The 18811-nt window shown below is 43.4% G+C and overlaps 1 protein-coding gene across 1 annotated transcript in view; it reads left to right on the top strand.

The window, feature by feature from the left end:
• LOC144479235 (glutathione S-transferase Mu 3-like) overlaps positions 1 to 18811 on the top strand; it is a 28513-nt gene extending 9702 nt beyond the window's left edge. Inside the window, exons 5-8 of the mRNA XM_078197903.1 lie at positions 2145 to 2245; positions 11432 to 11527; positions 16489 to 16599; positions 18621 to 18811. Of these exons, the coding sequence (XP_078054029.1) occupies positions 2145 to 2245; positions 11432 to 11527; positions 16489 to 16599; positions 18621 to 18716 (404 nt within the window). The 3' untranslated portion in view covers positions 18717 to 18811. The remainder of the gene's footprint in view (positions 1 to 2144; positions 2246 to 11431; positions 11528 to 16488; positions 16600 to 18620) is intronic.

Raw genomic sequence — 18811 nt, 5'->3', positions numbered from 1 at the left:
CTGGCATGCATACCCGGAACCAGGGCGGGTAAGGCTCGCAGAATGGAATTCTCCCTTGGCCTCGGGTGGGATTTTATGAGCCTCATCAGAACAAAGTTGTAAAATTCCAACCCACCTGCTCCATTGGCACCCCATCCACAAACATTTACTCCCTCCACTACTGACGCACAGTGGCAACACTACCATCTACAAGATGCACTGCAGGAACTCATCAAGGTTCCTTGGGCAGCACCTTCCAAACCCACGACGTCCACCATTTGGAAGGACAGGGGCAACGGATAGTTGAGAACACCACCGCCTGGCGGATCCCCCACCTAGCCACTTGCCGTTCTTTGCTGCTGATGGGACAAAATTCCTTCCCTAACAGCACTGTGGGTGAACCTACACCATGCGGATTGCAGTGGTTCAGGAAGGCAGCTTGCCATCACCTTCTCAAGGGCAACTAGGGATGGGCAATAAATGCTGGCCATGCCAGCAATGCCCACACCCTATGGATACATGGAAAATAAAATACAATTAGTTGAATGTTGCAGAAACTAACCCAATTCCAACCACCACACAGACCACACACATTTTGTTGCATCCATATTGGAGGTGGAAGAAGTTTTGGCCAGAATTCCGCTTTCACGAGCTCAAATGTGCTTAACTTTGTCTCACTGCAGTTAATCAAAAGCAAAATGTTTGAAGACCCGGACAATAATGTCATGTGTTGCAACCAGCAGCTTCCACCTGGCTGGGCCTCACTCCTTTCTACTTGGCTCTGAGTGTCAGTGTAATTGTTAACAATTGCATGTTTATTTTTAAAAAGAAAGGCTGGCATGGTATTCTCAACAAATATCACCCGGGGATAACTTTGGTACAGACCCAAGAAACTCATGAATAATTCTCTCTTAACCCTCCCAATGCAAAGACTGCAGTAATTCCTCACTTGACGTCCTAGTTACATTAGCTGTAATTGCAACATTAAGTGAAACAACTTTTAAGAGAATCACGAGTTCTCGTAGGAATCGGTGTTCAAGCTGGGATTGGGTTCTTCTGGATATTTCTCACCTCATGTTACTAGTTGAAGTACTGCAGACGACTGTGCACCCCTAGCTGAAATAATAAATAGAAAATAAATTCTGCATAATTTTTGATTTTTTTTTTCAGCCTTCCTCAAAATAATCTGTCGCGATTTTCACAGAGAAATTTGTTCATTCAGTCTATTTTTTAATATTGCCAAGTCGAGCAATGAAAGAGGACTACAGTAAGAGAGATGCAAATGTCTTCTCCATTTTCCCCACATCCCCCAGCTTCGAGGTGTGACGTATCTTTACTGTTCACTTCAGCTTGCTTCTAAAACATGTTTTAAACAAGAAAATAATTCTGTAGTCACTCCAGGCTAAGTGGCTCAGTCTTAGAATGGATGATACCACCTGAAATAAAATGGCAGGCATTCTGCACAAATAATCTGCCATCAAAGCAAGTTTGACCTCTTATTAAAATGCTTATGTTCTCTTCACAATTTTTAAATTTTGTGTAGAATGCTTTCTTCTGTGTAATAGGGAGTGTGTCCCCGCCCGCCGCACCCCAAACACACTCTGAAAATGTAAATCCTGACGCTATGGAGCATCTGGAAGTTTGATCATAGAATCCCTACAGTGCAGAAGGAGGCCATTCGGCCCATTGAGTCTGCACTGACCACAATCCCACCCAATTCCCGTAACCCTACATATTTACCTTGCTAATCCCCCCCCCCCCCCCCCCCCCCCCCGACACTAGGATCAATTTATAATGGCCAATCAATCTAACTCGCACGTCTTTGGACTGTGGGAGGAAACTGGAGCACCCGGAAGAAACCCACGCAGACATGGGGAGGACACGCAGACTCCACACAATGACCCAAGCTGAGAATCGAACCCAGGTCCCTGGCGCTGGGAGGCAGCAGTGCTTGCCACTGGGCTGCCCTAACAATGCCCATGCACAGATGACATAATGAATGTTGTGATGTTGATGTAAAGCAAACACCGACTGAGTGGGGAAGTACTGTGTTCAGAAAAGTACTTGGTCGTGCGCCATACCACCTGCTGCATGCAGTTCAGTTTATGTTCTGTTGTTTTCTGCCTTGACTTGGGTAAATTTTGTATTTGAATTCCTCCCCGTAGAGGGCGAGACTGAGGAAGAAAAGATCCGGGTCGATATGCTGGAGAACCAGGCGATGGATTTCCGCATGGGCTTTGTCCGGCTTTCATACAACCCTGATTTTGTGAGTTCTGTAACTGGCTACATGTGGTCGCTAAACTTTAATTGTTTTTATTAGGGGTACAGGGTGAGGAAGGAGGTTGAACTGTTCTATTGAATGTATTTAACTCCGCTTCTGCTGTGCTGAGCTGGGCCTTGATTGGGCCGAATGTATATTCTGCGTAATCAGCCCATCCTCCATTTGAGCTTCCTCCCATCTTTTCTCTTCTAAATTGATCATCAGAACTGCTTTTCCTATCTCGCTCAAAAACCTCTATAGTTTTCCCTTCAAATACATCGACACTATTCACTTCAACCACCCCGAGTTCCACATTCTCACCACTCTCTTTGGGTGAAGAAGTTTCTTCTGAATTTCCTATTGGATTCCCTGGTGACTATCTCTTGTATCAATGGCCTCTAAGTTAAGCTCTTATCTCTATATCCAGTCTATCTAAATCTTATTCTAAAAAATCTTTTATTAGATAACCCTTATTTTTCAAGAGACTCCTCCTCTCCAACCTTTCCTGATGTGAATATCTATAAATTTCTACAATCCTCCTTGAGAGGAAATTCCTAGATATTCGTATCAGGAAAGGATGGAGAGGCTGAGACTCTTCTCTCTTGAAAAATGACCCTCTTTGTAATATGACAGCCGGGACTGCACGCTTAGTGTGGTCTGATCAAGGATCAATATAGGCTAAGCATCACTTCCCTACTTTTCAATTCTAACCCGCTTAAAAAAGAACCCAGTGCTTGATTTGCTGTGGTTGCAACTTTACGAGTCCCTGTATTTGTACTCTGAGTTCCTCTTGTACCTCTACCCCACCCAGATGTGCACCTTCCAAGTAACGTGAACTCCCTCTTTCTCCTACCAGAGTGTGCTGTCTCTGATTTATCTGTGCTGATCTTCACTGGCAAATTATTTTGTCCATTCTGCAAGTTTATTAATATCCTCCTTTTTAAAAAATTTGTTGTAATCCTCCTCCGTGTTGATTGCTCCTCCTAATTGGGCAATTTGTTGCAGACTCAATGGGCCAAACGGCCGCCTCCTCCTGCATTGCAGAGATTCTATCCACAAATGTAGAAATTGCGTTTGTTTTATTTCCAGTCCAATTTGCGGAAATGTAAATCGCAAACAGTCGTGGTTCTAGCACTGATCAGTGTAGAAGCCCACATCCCACTGTGTTCCACTCTGGATAACTATCCTTTACTCCCTCCTCCTCCTCCTCCTCTCTCTCCGATTTCTGTCTTTATTGCAATTCACAATCCACTCTGCCACTTGTCCCCGACTCTGCATTCCCTGATCTTATTCATCGGTGTTTTATGGGTCACTTTATCAAAGGTCTTTTGCAAATCCAGATAAATTACATCTATTGCATTACCATTATGTGTGTCTCTTTCTCTCTCTCCCCTTTTCTCTCTCCATTTTTTCTCTTTTTTTTTCTTTCTCTCTCTTTTCTCTCATTTTTCTGTGAGGTGGTAACAGTGAGGACGGTCAAATAGCATTTTCCAATTTGAAATCTATACCTGTCCATAATTATATTTCTTTCCTATCTCCTTTTTAGTAAGGATTTCAATATTTTTCCTGCCACAGATGTGGAGCCGATTGGTCTGTAAATTCCCTGGCTGTAATCTGCCTCCCCTTCCTAAACATGGGAGTTACATTAGTTGCCCACCACTCCTATAGCACCACAGAAATCACTGGTCAAAAATCATTCCAGGTTTTAGCTCTGCTATTTTCTGCCAGCAGAGGGTGCTGTGGTCTCTGGGTGTATATTAACTCTGAATTACCTCTCTTGAAGACCTCTTAAGTTTAAAGTTTATTTATTAGTGTCACAAGTAAGGCTTACATTAACACGGCAATGAAGTTACTGTGAAATTCCCCTAGTCGCCACACTCCGGCGCCTGTTCGGGTACACTGAGGGAGAATTTAGCATGGCCAATGCACCTAACCAGCACATCTTTGGAGTGTGGGAGGAAACCCACACAGACACGGGGAGAACGTGCAGATTCCACACCAGACAGTGACCCAAGACGGGAATCGAACCCAGGTCCCTGGTGCTCTGAGGCAGCAGTGCTGACCACTGTGCCACCCATCTTAAGTTGGCAAATGGGAGAGAGAAAAGTTTAATCTTCAGTTTCGTTCAATCACTTCTCTGCATTCTTGGGTGGCTCTACGGTTGTAACCGACTCCTAATTTTGGAAGTATCGTTGGGAGATGTATTCAAAAACAGCTTGTGGTGAGTCAGGATTAGTAATGTAATTTTTACCATATGGAGGCTATTAATTTGAATTTAAAAATTGTATGACTATAGGGAAAGGGGACAGGTGTGGGATTAATTGAGTAGTTCTTTCGCAAAATGGGTTAATAGTCATAAGACCATAAGAAATGGGAACAGGAGTAGGCCGTTTAAAAGTTTATTTATTAGAGTCACAAGTAGGCTTACATTAACACGGCAATGAAGTTACTGTGAAAGTCCCCTAGCCGCCACACTGAGGGAGAATTTAGCACGGCCAATGCACCTAACCAGCATGTCTTTCGGACTGTGGGAGGAAACCGGAGCACCCAGAGGGAACCCACGCAGACACGGGGAGAACGTGCAAACTCCACACAGACAGTGACCTAAGCCGGGAATTGAACCCGGGTCCCTGGCGCTGTGAGGCAGCAGTGCTAGCTGCTGTGTCACTATGCGGCCCTTCAAGCCTGCTCCACCATTAGGATCATGGCAGATCCAACATTCCTCATGTCCACTTTCCTGCCCTTTCCCCTTCTTTCCTTTACTGATTAAAAATCTATCAGCCTTGTGTATAAACAAGGACTCTGTTCCCGCAGCTCTCTGTGTCAAAGACTCACAACCCTCTGAGAAGAAATTCCTCCTCATCTCAGTTTTAAATTGGCACCTCTTTATTCTGGGACTATGCCCTCTGGTCCTAGACTCTCCCATGAAGGGAAACATCCTCTCAGCATGTCAAATCCTTAAAAATCCTATATGTTTCAATTAGATCATCTTTCATTCTTCTAAATTCCAATCCAATCCTCCATATTGGGGATCAGCCTAGTGAACCTTCTCTGAAATGCTGCCAATGAGATATCTTTCCTTAAACAAGGGGACCAAAACTGTTCCACAGTACTCCAGATGTGTCACCAGTACCTTGTACAGTTGTAGCAAGTCTTTCCTGCTCTTATACTCCAACCCCCTTGAAATAAAGGCCAATATTGCATTAGTCTTCATGATTACCTGCTGCACCTGTGTTAGTTTCCTGTGCTTCATGCACAGGTACTCCCCGAGTTCCATTGTATTGCAGTTTTTCTCCATTTAAATAATACTCTGTTCTTTTGTTCTCCCTTCCAGAATGACCAACTTCACATTTTCCCACATTATACTCCATTTGCCAACTTTTTGCCCATTTACTTAACCTATCAATATCTCTCTATCCCTCATGCAACTTTTCTTTCCACCTATTTTTGCGTTGTCTGTATCTTGGCTACAGTACATTTGCTTCCTTCCTCCAAGTCATCGATTATATATTGTAAACAGTTGTGGTCCCAGCACTGATCCCTGTGGAACCCCACTGGCCAGCCTGAAAAAGAACCTCTTATTCCCACTAACTGTTTCCTGTCCATTAGCCAATTCTCCATCCATATACTCCCAACACCATGGGCTCTTGACTTATGACTTGAGGTACCTTGTCAAGTACCTTCTGGAAGCCACATGCAGCACATCTACTGGTTCCCCTCTATTCACTTTGGTTGAGACTTCCTCAAAAAAAACTCTAAATGAGTCGAAGCCATGCTGACAACTTGATTAGATTATGATATTCCAGATGTGCCGCTATTACTTCCTTAACAATTGATTTCAACATTTTTCCAACAATAAATGTTAGGCTAATTGGCCGATAGTTATCTGCTTTTTGCTTCCTTTTTTTTAATAGGGGTTCACATCGGCAGTTTTCCCAATCCTCTGGTACTTCTCCAGAATCCAAAGATTTTTGGAAAATTATAACCAATACATCCACTATCTCTGTAGTTACTACTTTTGGAATCATAGGATGCAAGCCATCAGGGCCAGGGGACTTATCTACCTTTAGTCCCACTACGGCCTCTCTCTTCCTTATTTCTTGCACTTCCTCAGCCTGACAACTTTTGCGATTCCTGCTCTCCTCCAATTCTGGACTCTTAAGTCCCTGAGGTTCATTGCTGTGCTGTGGGTCTGTGCCTTCGGCTGTCTAAATGTTCGTGTCTGTTTTACAAGCCATTGTGTGTTTGAAAAACGAATAGGTGATACTGGAATGGTAACACTTGCTATTGCCAGTCCCACCACATGATGGTGCTGTTAACCACAAACAGTGGTCTTGTGGCCGTGGCATAGTGGCATTGGAATAGTAATCCAATGATCCAGGGTAATTCTCTAGGGACCCGGATTCGAATCCCACCATGGCAGATGGTGAAATCTGAATTTAAAAGTCTAATGATTGTAAAATCATTGCAAAAGCCCATCTGGTTCACTAATGTCCTTTTAGGGAAGGAAATCTGTCGTCCTTACCTCGTCGGGCCGACATGTGACTCCAGAGCCACAGCAATGTGGTTGACCCTTAAATGTCCTCAGTGCAAGGGCAAGTGGGGATGGCCCAGCCAGCGATGCCCACATCCCATAAATGGGGGGGAAAAAAACCCTTGTTGCAGATGATGATGCAACTTAAATAAAGCAGCAAATGCTGGAATGGTCAGCAGGTTTGGCAGCTTCTGTAGAGAGAGAAAAACTGCTCATTGATTTGGGCTGGTGATCTTCTATCAGATGGTTATCTAATGCTGCAGAACCACCATTTAAAAGGATGATAAGGGTCAGTGTCTGTGGAATTTGAACGTTCTCCCCGTGTCTGCGTGGGTTTCCTCCGGTTGCTCCAGTTTCCTCCCACACTCCAAAGATGTGCGGGTTTGGTGGATTGGCCATGCTAAATTGTCCCTTAATATCAGGGGGATTAGCAGGGTAAATACGTGGGGTTACGGGGATAGGGCCTGGGTGGGATTGTTGTTGGTGCAGGCTCGATGGGCTGAATGGCCTCCTTCTGCACTATAGAGATTCTATAATTAACCTTGAGCCCCACAGGGGACTCGCTTGCATTTAAACTTTGATATTTGATTTAATATTGTCATGCATATTAGCATACAGGGAAAAGTATTGTTTCTTGTGCGCTATACAGACAAAGCATACCGTTTTATAGAGAAGGAAAGGAGAGAGTGCAGAATGTGGTGTTACAGTCATAGCTAGGATGTAGAGAAAAATCAACTTAATGTGAGGTAAGTCCATTCTAAAGTTGTCTAATGGCAGCAGGGAAGAAGCTGTTCTTGTGTCAGTTGGTACGTGACCTCAGATTTTTGTATTTTTTTCCGATGGAAGAAGGTACATTGCGCACTTTTTGTGGTCACTCTTCAGTTGCTGTGCTTGATGCATGAAAATTCCCTAGTATGGAAAAGACTACAGCAACACCTGATAATGGATCCACAACTCCCTTTTGTTGCACTGCATGAACTTGCCCACTGGTTTTACAAGTTTACGGCTTTTATGTTCTTAAAGGGACACTGCTGTACTTTTAGCAGTAGAATTATGCATTGGTTACACTCTAGAATGTTCAGCCCACTCACTGACTTGCTGTGAGCATTGCAATTGAGATTCAGTAGCGATTGAAACCGCTCCAGTTGGTGCTTTTAACAGGGGATGTAGGAGATTTTTCAGATTTCCGTGAATCTGAAACTGTGGTGTAACACATCTCCCTTGTTCATCTAACTCCACAATGACCAGTATGTCATAGTCAAATCACTCTATTTTATTATATATATACAAGTTGTCCCTTTCAGTTGCCACAGCTGAATTAAGAATACATCAGACTTCTTTCTAAAACGTCATCATTATAAAACTGGTTAACATTATTGCAAATGTACAGAATCCCTGTTTTTAAAAATTCTTACTTACAGTAAACATTGTGTTATCTGACACTCTAACAGACAGAATGCTTGGCTAACTTTGGTTGGCACAGTGGTTAGCACTGCTGCCTCACAGCGCCAGGGACCTGGGTTCAATTCCAGCCTTGGGTCACTGTCTGTGTGGAGTTTGCACGTTCTCCTCTTGTCTGCATGGGTTTCCTCCGGCTGTTCCGGTTTCCTTCCTCCCTCCCCCCCCCCCCCCCCCCCCACTTTCCAAAGATATGTGGTTAGGCTGATGGGGCCAATTTAGCATGGCCAAGGTGTCAGTGGGATTAGCAGGGTAAATATGTGGGGTTACGGGGATAAGGTAGGAGTGTTGTTGGTGCAGGCTCAATGGGCCAAATGGCCTCCTCCTTTCTGCACTGTAGGGATTCTCTCTCTGATTCTAACCAGAGTTCCTGATGTCCCCTGATATGAATTATCCCCTCGTGATCCAGAGGTAACTACAAATCTTTCTGGAGACGGAACCTGGTATACAATATGATTCAATACTTTACGTTTTAATGTACCATTGAAGATCAGAAGGAAGAAGAATCCTGTTCTTTACAGTTCAGCATGCAGTCAGCAGTACCAGAGAGTGGGGTGGGAGGAAACCGGAACACCCGGAGGAAACCCACGCAGACACCCAGGAGAATGGGCGCACGGTAGCACAGTGGTTAGCACTGCTGCTTCACAGCTCCAGGGTCCCAGGTTCGATTCCCGGCTCGGGTCACTGTCTGTGTGGAGTTTGCACATTCTCCTCGTGTCTGCGTGGGTTTCCTCCGGGTGCTCCGGTTTCCTCCCACAGTCCAAAGATGTGTGGGTTAGGTTGATTGGCCATGCTAAAAATTGCCCTTAGTGTCCTGGGATGCGTAGGTTAGAGGGATTAGCGGGTAAATATGTGGGGGTAGGGCCTGGGTGGGATTGTGGTCGGTGCAGACTCGATGGGCCGAATGGCCTCCTTCTGCACTGTAGGATTTCTATGATTTCTATGATTTCTAATGTGCAAACTCCACACAGACAGTCAGTGACCTGAGGCCAGAGTTGAACCCGGGTCCCTGGCGCTGTGAGGCAGCAGTGCTAACCAAAGTTAGCCGAGTATCGGATAACACAACATTTAGTTCATGCTACAAGCATTCTATCAGTGAATGGAACTCTCCTGTTAATCAGCATTTTTGATTAATTGACAAACTAGATAATGGAATAAATGAACCATTTGAGATCGATGGAGAGTTGTGTTTGTTAAACAGCCGGCTTTAACTCTGATCTGGAGAATAAACTTTTGAAGTCTAAGCTCCATTTGAATTCACAAGAATTAGGAGCAGGCCATTCGGCCCGTTGAGTCTGCTCCCTGCCATTCAGTAAGATCCTGGCTGGTTTGATTGTGGCCTCACTCCACTTTCCTGTCTGCCCCTTGACTCTCCTTTTTGTCGATCAAAAACCCCGGCAAGATGTCGGTGTTGGAGAATTTTTGTTCATCAGAAAAACGCAGACTGGAGAATTTTTTTTTTGGAAAAGATTAATTACACTGATGAAGAAAATTTGAGGTGGAACTGAGACTGAAGATCGAGGCTGCTACACCTGGTACCGCTGACTGTGTGTTGAAATAGAGTTCCGTACAAGTGGACTGCGCTGCTCAGATTGAGTTCTTTAATGGTTCCTATCCTGGTGATGCAGCCTTTGTTCAATATGTTCACAGATGGCGCTGGAGCGAGGCGGCGACTTGCAAGCTGTGCCCAGCATAACTTCATCTAATTCTATCTTTTACTCTTGTTCTATGCTTCTAAAACTTCATTCCAACTCTTTTAAACTCTCTAAGATTCTGCAAACTCTCGTTTCCTTCTCTATAAACGGTATGCTTTGTCCGTACACGCAAGAAACAATACTTTTCACTATATACTAATACATGTGACAAATCCAATATCATAGAATCCCTACAGAAGGAGGCTATTCGGCCCATCGAGTCTGCACCAACAACAGTCCCACTCTCTCTCTCTCTCTGCAACCCCATGTATTTCCCCTGCTAATTCCCTTGACACTAGGGGGCAATTTAGCATAGCCAATCAACCTACCTGCACATCTTTAGACTGTGGGCGGAAACTGGAGCACCTGGGGGAAGAACATATGAACTCTGTACAGTCACCCAAAGCCAAAATTGAACCCACGCCCCTGAGCTGTGAGGCAGCAGTGCTAACCAGTGAGTCACTGCTGCCCCATTCAGTTCCCAAATGGGCTTTAAATTAATTTTTTGTCCTTGAGTTTGGAGTTGTGCTACGTATGTGTCCAAGGTGATTAGCTCCACTGTGTTCGGTAATGAAAATAAATTTTATTTCGAGTGTTTGATGCTTGAATATTTGAGTTGAAGGGTGCTGCAGATTAATTTGCAATAATTAATCAAATTCTTCATGAGTTGTGATTTTGGGGAGAATGATTTTTATGAAGCAGATGACATCTTGACAATGCGCAAAAATAGACCTTTTAAATTTTAAAAAAAAACTCTTTTTAACCTTTTAACTCCTGAAAAATGAGGGGAGATCTTATAGTTTATGAAGGGAATAGATGAGATAGAAACAGGGAAGTTGTTTCCACCGGAAACTAGGCGGCATGACCTCAAAATAAGGGGGAGCAGATTTAGGGCTGAGTTGAGGAGGAACTTCTTCACTCAAAGGGTTGTAAATTTATGGAATTCCTTGCCCAGTGAAGCAGTTGAGGCTACTTTGAATGTTTTTAAGGCAAGGATAGATTAAATTTTTGAACAGTAAAGGAATTAAGGGCTATGGTGAGCGGGTGGGTAAGTGGAGCTGAGTCCACAAAAAGATCAGCCATGATCTTATTGAATGGTAGAGCAGGCTCGAGGGGCCAGATGGCCTACTCCTGCTCCTAGTTATGTTAACACACTGACTTAGCTCGAATGTGCCCGATTCCAGGAGAATCAATGCCACTGCTCAGTTTAAGCTTTGTGCCTTTACTGGATCCTGTCCACAGTGTGATTTATCCAAAACTTTCAGTAATTGCAGGATTATGGGCTGGGATTCGCTGACCTCCTCCGTGGCTGGGATTCTCCAGTCCTGCTGCTGTGAATGGGAATTTGGCTGAGCGCCAAATTCTCCATTCCCACCGGCAGCTGGGTGTGTGAAATTGGAGAATTCTGGTCTAAAAGTGCTTCAAGGAATCTTGCGCAACTGCGCATTCGTTGATCATATAATCTGGTTTGAGAGTGTAACCGTTCGTTGTCTTGACTTGCTGCAGGAAAAGCTGAAGGCTGACTACCTGAAAACCTTGCCGGGTCTGTTGAAGCAGTTCTCCGAGTTTCTGGGTAAAAAACCTTGGTTTGCAGGTGACAAGGTAAGTTTGTTTCCAGGTGGCCGTTGCACTAACTATGTGGGGGCCAGCTGTGTTTTTTGGCTTGTCCTTTTTATGATTGTTGGGTTATGGCCGCACTTGGGAACGTGAAGGGTGTGTTGAGGAGGAAAGATGAAGTCCCACTGACAACGAAACTAAGAAGCGATGTCCGAGTGCAGATATGGTGCACCGCACCCTCTCCAGTCTGGAAACTAATGTTTGCAGAAAAACACCAGTTATCCGGTAATATATTGAGCATTAATTTGCAGTAATTAATTAAATTCTTCATGAGTTGTGATTTTTGGGGAGAATGATTTTTATGAAGCAGATGACATCTTGACAATGCGCAAAAATAGACCTTTTAAATTAAAAAAAACCTCTTTTTAACCTTTAACTCCTGAAAAATGAGGGGAGATCTTATAGTTTATGAAGGGAATAGATAAGATAGAAACAGGGAAGTTGTTTCCACCGGAAACTAGGCGGCATGGCCTCAAAATAAGGGGGAGCAGATTTAGGACTGAGTTGAGGAGGAACTTCTTCACTCACGAAACTAAGAAGCAATGTTCGAGTGCAGATATGGTGCACCGCACCCTCTCCAGTCTGGAAACTAATGTTTGCGGAAAAACACCAGTTATCCGGTAATATATTCAGCAGTTCCCAAGGTATCCAGTACAGATATCGACAAAATTCTATTGGATTATTTTGAGAGCAGAATATTTGGATTTTATAATGTTTTATCACTGTTTTCTATGTTTCAGCTAAATATTTGCATCTACAGTGCAGTCAGTCATTCTATAATCCAGAAAATTCCTAAGTCTATAAATGACTTGGTCCTAAGCATTCAGCTTGGAGAGGTTCCAGTGTAGTACATTTTTAAAAGACTGCCACCTCACACGATGTGTTGGCAACATGCCGTGGAATAATCCAACAGCATGGGTTCCAGGTTGAAAAATACAGAAGGGTTTAGTGTACCTCAGTTAAAACATCATCTATAGACTTATGCAAATCTTGCCACCTTTTTTCTTATTGCGCGCACCCCCCCTCCCCCCCGCCCCACACACAATCCATTTTGTCTCTGGGCTTTACAGCTCTTCTGTAATCCCCAGTGTTCCTCGCTTGCTCGAGCACAAAGCCTTTATTCAGGGCTCTGAAAACATTGAATAGATGAATTAATCACAGATTAATTGAGTGTTTAATTGTGTTTAACTAGGATATACTATTGGGGTTAGATGAAAATGTATGAGAAGGCTTATTCAGGTGGGGTGGGCAGTAACTGGGGATTCACTTGTGCTCCTGTGTGAAGGAGGATATTGAGGTGTGTGGTTCATTAAATAAAAGTTTTAAGTATGTAAAGTATTGGTTCCAGTTCTGTCTTTCACCACCTGACATCCAAAATTGAACGACATTTAAACTGAAACATTTATGTTTCTTGGCACGTTGACTAACTGGGCAGTTCACAGTATTGGATTCAATAGCTGTGTGTAGAATAGAGAGGGTTATGAGCTTGTGGCTCAGTGGTTAGCACTGCTGCCTCACAGCGCAAGGGACCCGAGTTCGATTCTGGCCACGGGTGAATGTTCTCCCCGTGTCTGTGCGGATTTCCTCCCACAGTCCAAAAGATGTGCAGGTTGGGTGGATTGGCCATGCTAAATTGCCCCTTAATGTCCCAAGATGTGTAGGTCAGATGGATTAGCCATGGGAAATGTGTAGGGTTACGGGGGGTAGGGTAGGGGGGCTGTGTAAGATGCTCTGCCAGAGAGTGGGTGCATACTCGATGGGCCAAATGGCCTCTTCTGCACTGGAGGGATTCCATGATTATATGATTCTGCTCACTACCCCCACCTACAGTAAAACTATTAAGGGAAGACAGTGAAATTATACTGGCTAATGAAATAGCCACGAACAGATCCTTGTCACCTACAGGCCCTTGACTGAACTGCACCCTTTTTTTCATCCAGTTTGCTGAGGAATCTGTGTAATAATTTACCAAAAGGGCTTGAACACTGCAGCTTGGATTTAAACTGAAGCTTGCCTGGCTTAAATTGATGGTCTTGAAGAAAGTATAATCTAGAATGTATCCTGAACCACCACAGACCTGTTTGCACAATGGACCTTATTTGCCTTGATTCCTAAATGAAAACAGCGAGTGCTTTTACAATTCTGTGACAAAAGTGTTTGTCTTTTCACTAGTTGTAGAATTGAACTGTAACAAAGAGGCTGGGTTATTCCCTATTCTCAATGGATAAATCTTGGTTTGATGGTCCTCTTTGCCTTGGGGAGGGGGGAATACACCATAATAATAGGAGCAGAATTAGGCCATTCGGTCCATCAAGTCTGCTGTGCCATTCGATCATGACTAATTTCTCAACCCGATTCTCCCACCTTTTCCCCGTAACCTTTGATCCCCTTACCAATCACGAACCTATCTATCTCTGTCATAGAGCCATAGAGTTTACGGCACGGAAACAGGCCCTTCGGCCCAACTTGTCCATGCCGCCCTTTTTTAAAAAAAAACCCCAAAACTAATCCCATTTGGCCTATATCCCTCTATACCCATTGTACCCATAAGTACATAAGAAATAGGAGCAGGAGTAGGCCATCTAGCCCCTCGAGCCTGCTCCGCCATTCAATAAGATCATGGCTGATCTGATGGTGGTTTAGTTCCACTTACCCGCCCGCTCCCCATAACCCTTAATTCCCTTATTGATCAGAAATCTATCTACCTGTGACTTAAACATATTTAACGAGGTAGCCTCCACTGCTTCAATGGGCAGAGAATTCCAGAGATTCACTACCCTCTGAGAGAAGAAGTTCCTCCTCAACTCTGTCCTAAACTGACTCCCCCTTATTTTGAGGTTGTGTCCTCTAGTTCTTGTTTCCTTTCGAAGTGGAAAGAATCTCTCTGCCTCTACCCTCTCTAGCCCCTTCATTATCTTCTTTGTCTCAATAAGATCTCCCCTCAGCCTTCTAAATTCCAACGAGTACAGGCCCAGTCTACTCAATCTCTCCTCATAAGCTAACCCCCTCATCTTCGGTAAAAACCTGGTGAACCTTCTCTGTACTCCCTCCAAGGCCAATATATCCTTTCACAAACAAGGGGACCAAAATTGCACACAGTACTCCAGTTGCGGCCTCACCAGTACCTTGTACAATTGCAGCAAGACCTCCCTGCTTTTATACTCCATCCCCTTTGCGATAAAGGCCAACATTCCATTTGCCTTCTTGATCACCTGCAAACTGAGTTTTTGCGATTTTCATGCACAAGGACCCCCAGGTCCCTCTGCACAGTAGCATGTTGTAATTTTTCACCATTTAAATAAGTCCATTTTACTATTATTCCTTCCAACGTGGATAACCTCACACTTGTCAATGTTATACTCCATCTGCCAGATCCTTGCCCACTCACTTAGCCTATCCAAATCTCTCTGCAGACTTTCCGCATCCTCCACGCAATTCACTTTCCCACTCATCTTTGTGTCATCCGCAAACTTTGTCACCCTACACTCAGTCCCCTCCTCCAGATCGTCTATGTATATGGTAAACAGTTGAGGCCCCAGCACTGATCCCTGCGGCACGCCACTAGTCACCAACTGCCATGTAACTGTCTAAATGCTTTTTAAAATATAAAATTGTACCCGTCTCTACTGCTACCTCTGACAGCTTGTTCCAGACACTCACCACCCTCTGTGTGAAAAAATTGCCCCTCTGGACACTTTTGTATCTCTCCCCTCTCACCTTAAACCTATGCCCTCTAGTTTTAGACTCCCCTACCTTTGGGAAAAGATATTAACTATCTAGCTGATCTATGCCCCTCATTATTTTATAGACCTCTATAAGGTCACCCCTCGGCCTCCTACGCTCCAGAGAAAAAAGTCCCAGTCTATTCAGCCTCTCCTTATAACTCAATCCATCAAGTCCCAGTAGCATCCTAGTAAATCTTTTCTGCACTCTTTCTAGTTTAATAATATCCTTTCTATAATAGGGTGACCAGAACTGCACACAGTATTCCAAGTGTGGCCTTAGCAATGTCTTGCACAACTTCAACAACACGTCCCAGCTCCTGTATTCGATGTTCTGACCGATGTCTTAAATACACTTAGAAGGCTGCGGAGGCCAGATCATTGTGGCAATGAATTCCATAGATTCACCACCCTGTAGCTGAAGAAATTCCACCTCCTCTTGGTTCTAAAGGGTCATCCCTTCACTCTGAGGCAGAGCAGACTTGATGGACCGAATGGCCTAATTCTGCTCCTATTATTATGGTGTATTTCCCCCCTCCCCAAGGCAAAGAGGACCATCAAACCATCCATTGAGAATAGGGAATAACCCAGCCTCTTTGTTACAGTTCAATTCTACAACCAGCGAAAAGACAAACGCTTTGTTGTCACAGAATTGTTAAAGCACTCACTGTTTTCATTTGGGAATCAAGACAAATAAGGTCCATTGTGCAAACAGGTCTGTGGTGGTTCAGGATACATTCTAGATTATACTTTCTTCAAGACCATCAATTTAAGCCAGGCAAGCTTCAGTTTAAATCCAAGCTGCAGTGTTCAAGCCCATTTGGTAAATTATTACACAGATTCCTCAGCAAACTGGACGGAAAAAAAACAGGGTGAAGTCCAGTCAAGGGTCAAGTGACCTAGTCTGGTCCTGTCCATATTCTGTGACCCGGATGAATTAAAACAAGTGCAGCTTTGGATAAGGAAACAAATTTGGGCATTCTGGAAATCGGCAGAGTTGTACACCTGATTAGTTAGAGGATGCAATGAATTTATGTTGGGTAGCTTGATGCAAAACTGGGCGGCATGGACAAGTTGGGCTGAAGAGCCTGTTTTCCATGCTGTAAACCTCCTATGATTCTAACCAAGGATGAGTGATCCCCATCCACCTGATTTTAATTCCGAAACTTTTGTAGTGAGCAATTTTTAAAAATGAAATGTTTTTATTTAAACTTCTCCCACCAGATCACTTTTGTAGACTTTCAAATGTATGAACTCTTTGATGAGCACCGTGTGTTTGAACCCAAGTGTCTGGATGAGTTTAAAAACCTGAAGGATTTTGTCGAGCATTTTGAGGTAAGAAATATGACTTTTAAAGCAAGACTTGATTGGTACGTAATTTAAAATTCTGTGAATAGAGCTTACGACAAATACCCAGCAAGATGATCTGAATTTAATCGCCTAACTAGGTTGGACTGGCTGACTGAATTCAATCTGTAGCCACATAGCTTTCAGTATCTTGTGCCTTGAGACAGACACCAAAAGCATATGAATTGAAAGAGAGAGAGAAAAGATAGGGATTTTAAACTTTTGAGAAAAACTGAGGCTGGTGGGACAGTAGTTAACATGTTAATCAGTTATAGGACTTGGTTAAGTGATCAGTTTAGCGGAGGTGCTACTGGAAGACTTAGTTTAAGGAATTAATTTTTTTTTTGCTCTGCGGTTGTTGAGACAAGTATTCATTTTTTTGGATGCCTTAGGGCGGGATACGAGTTGGGTGAAATGCATCAAGTGAATGCTCAGAATTCACCAGAAGACCATTTGCAATTGGCCAGTCCCAAGCGATAAGTCTGTGTGTCGAGTTAGTGGTAACTTCCCTGGTTTGTGTGTCTGCAAAGATATTGCTGGGATAAAGAAAGAGTGGATATTTGAAGCATCTTGTGCTTGTACTGAGATCTTTCCAACCTTTTTTTGTCTGGTGAAAAATAGTTCAATTTTCTTGTTTCAATAAATATTCTATTCTTTGTATTAAATGTTTATTGGCAGAGACTACTGTGAATTTGTTCAGTAACTTTCCTCCATGGTTTCTTTTTTTTAAAAAAAGTTAGGAGCTATCAAGTCAGGATCTGACTTGTCTAATATTAACAGCAACTGGGATTTAACAATACACAGGGACCCTTGCTCTGCAATGGAAGTGTTGTGCCTTTTTATTTTCCATTACCTGCGAGCTTGGGGAGTACATAGATCCCTGTTGCTTTCTCCAGTAAATTCCATGGCCAATCAAGAGTTGATTTGCCAACCAATTAGCATGCTTTTCTCCTGTAAAAATGGTTGTAATCGCTTGAAATTTGGCATTCTTGTGTTTGTCCTGATGAGTGCCAGGTGGCTGGTTTTTTTTTTTCATGTTTTGTATGGTGAGGTGCATTGGCCATGCTAAATTCTCCCTCCGTGTACCTGAACAGGTGGCGGATTGTGGTGACTAGGGGATTTTCACAGTAACTTCATTGCAGTGTTGATGTAAGCCTACTTGTGACACTAATAAATAAACTTTAATACGCAGTTCTGTCACACATTTTTAAAAAATGGATGTATTTAACACCGGGCAAAATAATTTTAAAATCAGTTCACCAAAACTGGTTTTCAAGTTCCAAGTGGAAAAGTTTCTGCCACATGTTTCTTTTCAGCAATTATTCTATAATTGCAATGATTAATATACACTAGCTTTAATTTTGCAGCTGCAGATTTCTCTCCTGCAGCTTTCTATGTTTAAGTACACAGAAAATGTGGTAACATTGAGAGGGTTATTGATCTGCGATAATCCGGGTAATAATGCAAGGTGAATTTTATGAAATGTACTGTGAATCCTACAGAGTTCCCACAATGCAGAATGCGGGCATTCAGTGCATCAAGTATGCACTGATTCCCTGACAGTTGATGTTACCCCTGCACTATCCCTGCAACTCCACATATTTTAGCCCCCTAATCCCCCCCCCCCTAACCTACACACCTTTGGACTGTGGGAGGAAACTGGGGCACCTGAAGGAAACCCATGCAGATGGAGGGAGAATGTGCAAACTCCACACACAAGGTCACCCCAGGCCGGAATTGAACCTGGCTCCTTGGCGCTGTGAGGCAGCAGTGCTAACCACCGTGTTGCCCACACATGCTTTTAAAGTTTATTTAGTCACAGGTTGGCTTACATTAACACTGCAATGAAGTTGCTGTGAAAATCTCCTAGTTCGGGTACATTGGCCGTGCTAAATTCTCCCTCGATGCACCTAACCAGCAAGTCTTTCGGACTGTAGGAGATAAACCGGAGCACCCGAAGGAAACTTGTGATTGTGCTCTCAAATATTTGTCTTTTTTTTATGTTGCAGGCTCTAGAGAAGATTGCGGCATACACGAAATCTGACCGTTTTATGAAGGGCCCATTCAATAATAAGATGGCTAAGTGGGGCAACAAGATACTATGAAGGAATTTTTGACATTCCTCAAGCTCCTAAAACATAATGTACGAAGGTTTTTGGTGAACTTTAATAAAGTTGAAATGAATTGTTAAAATAAAGCA

This window comes from Mustelus asterias, chromosome 25, assembly GCF_964213995.1.
Source record: "Mustelus asterias chromosome 25, sMusAst1.hap1.1, whole genome shotgun sequence".
In the NCBI taxonomy this organism is placed as follows: domain Eukaryota; kingdom Metazoa; phylum Chordata; class Chondrichthyes; order Carcharhiniformes; family Triakidae; genus Mustelus; species Mustelus asterias.
Note: the sequence above shows the minus strand (reverse complement) of the source record. Positions and strands in the feature narration are given on the sequence as shown.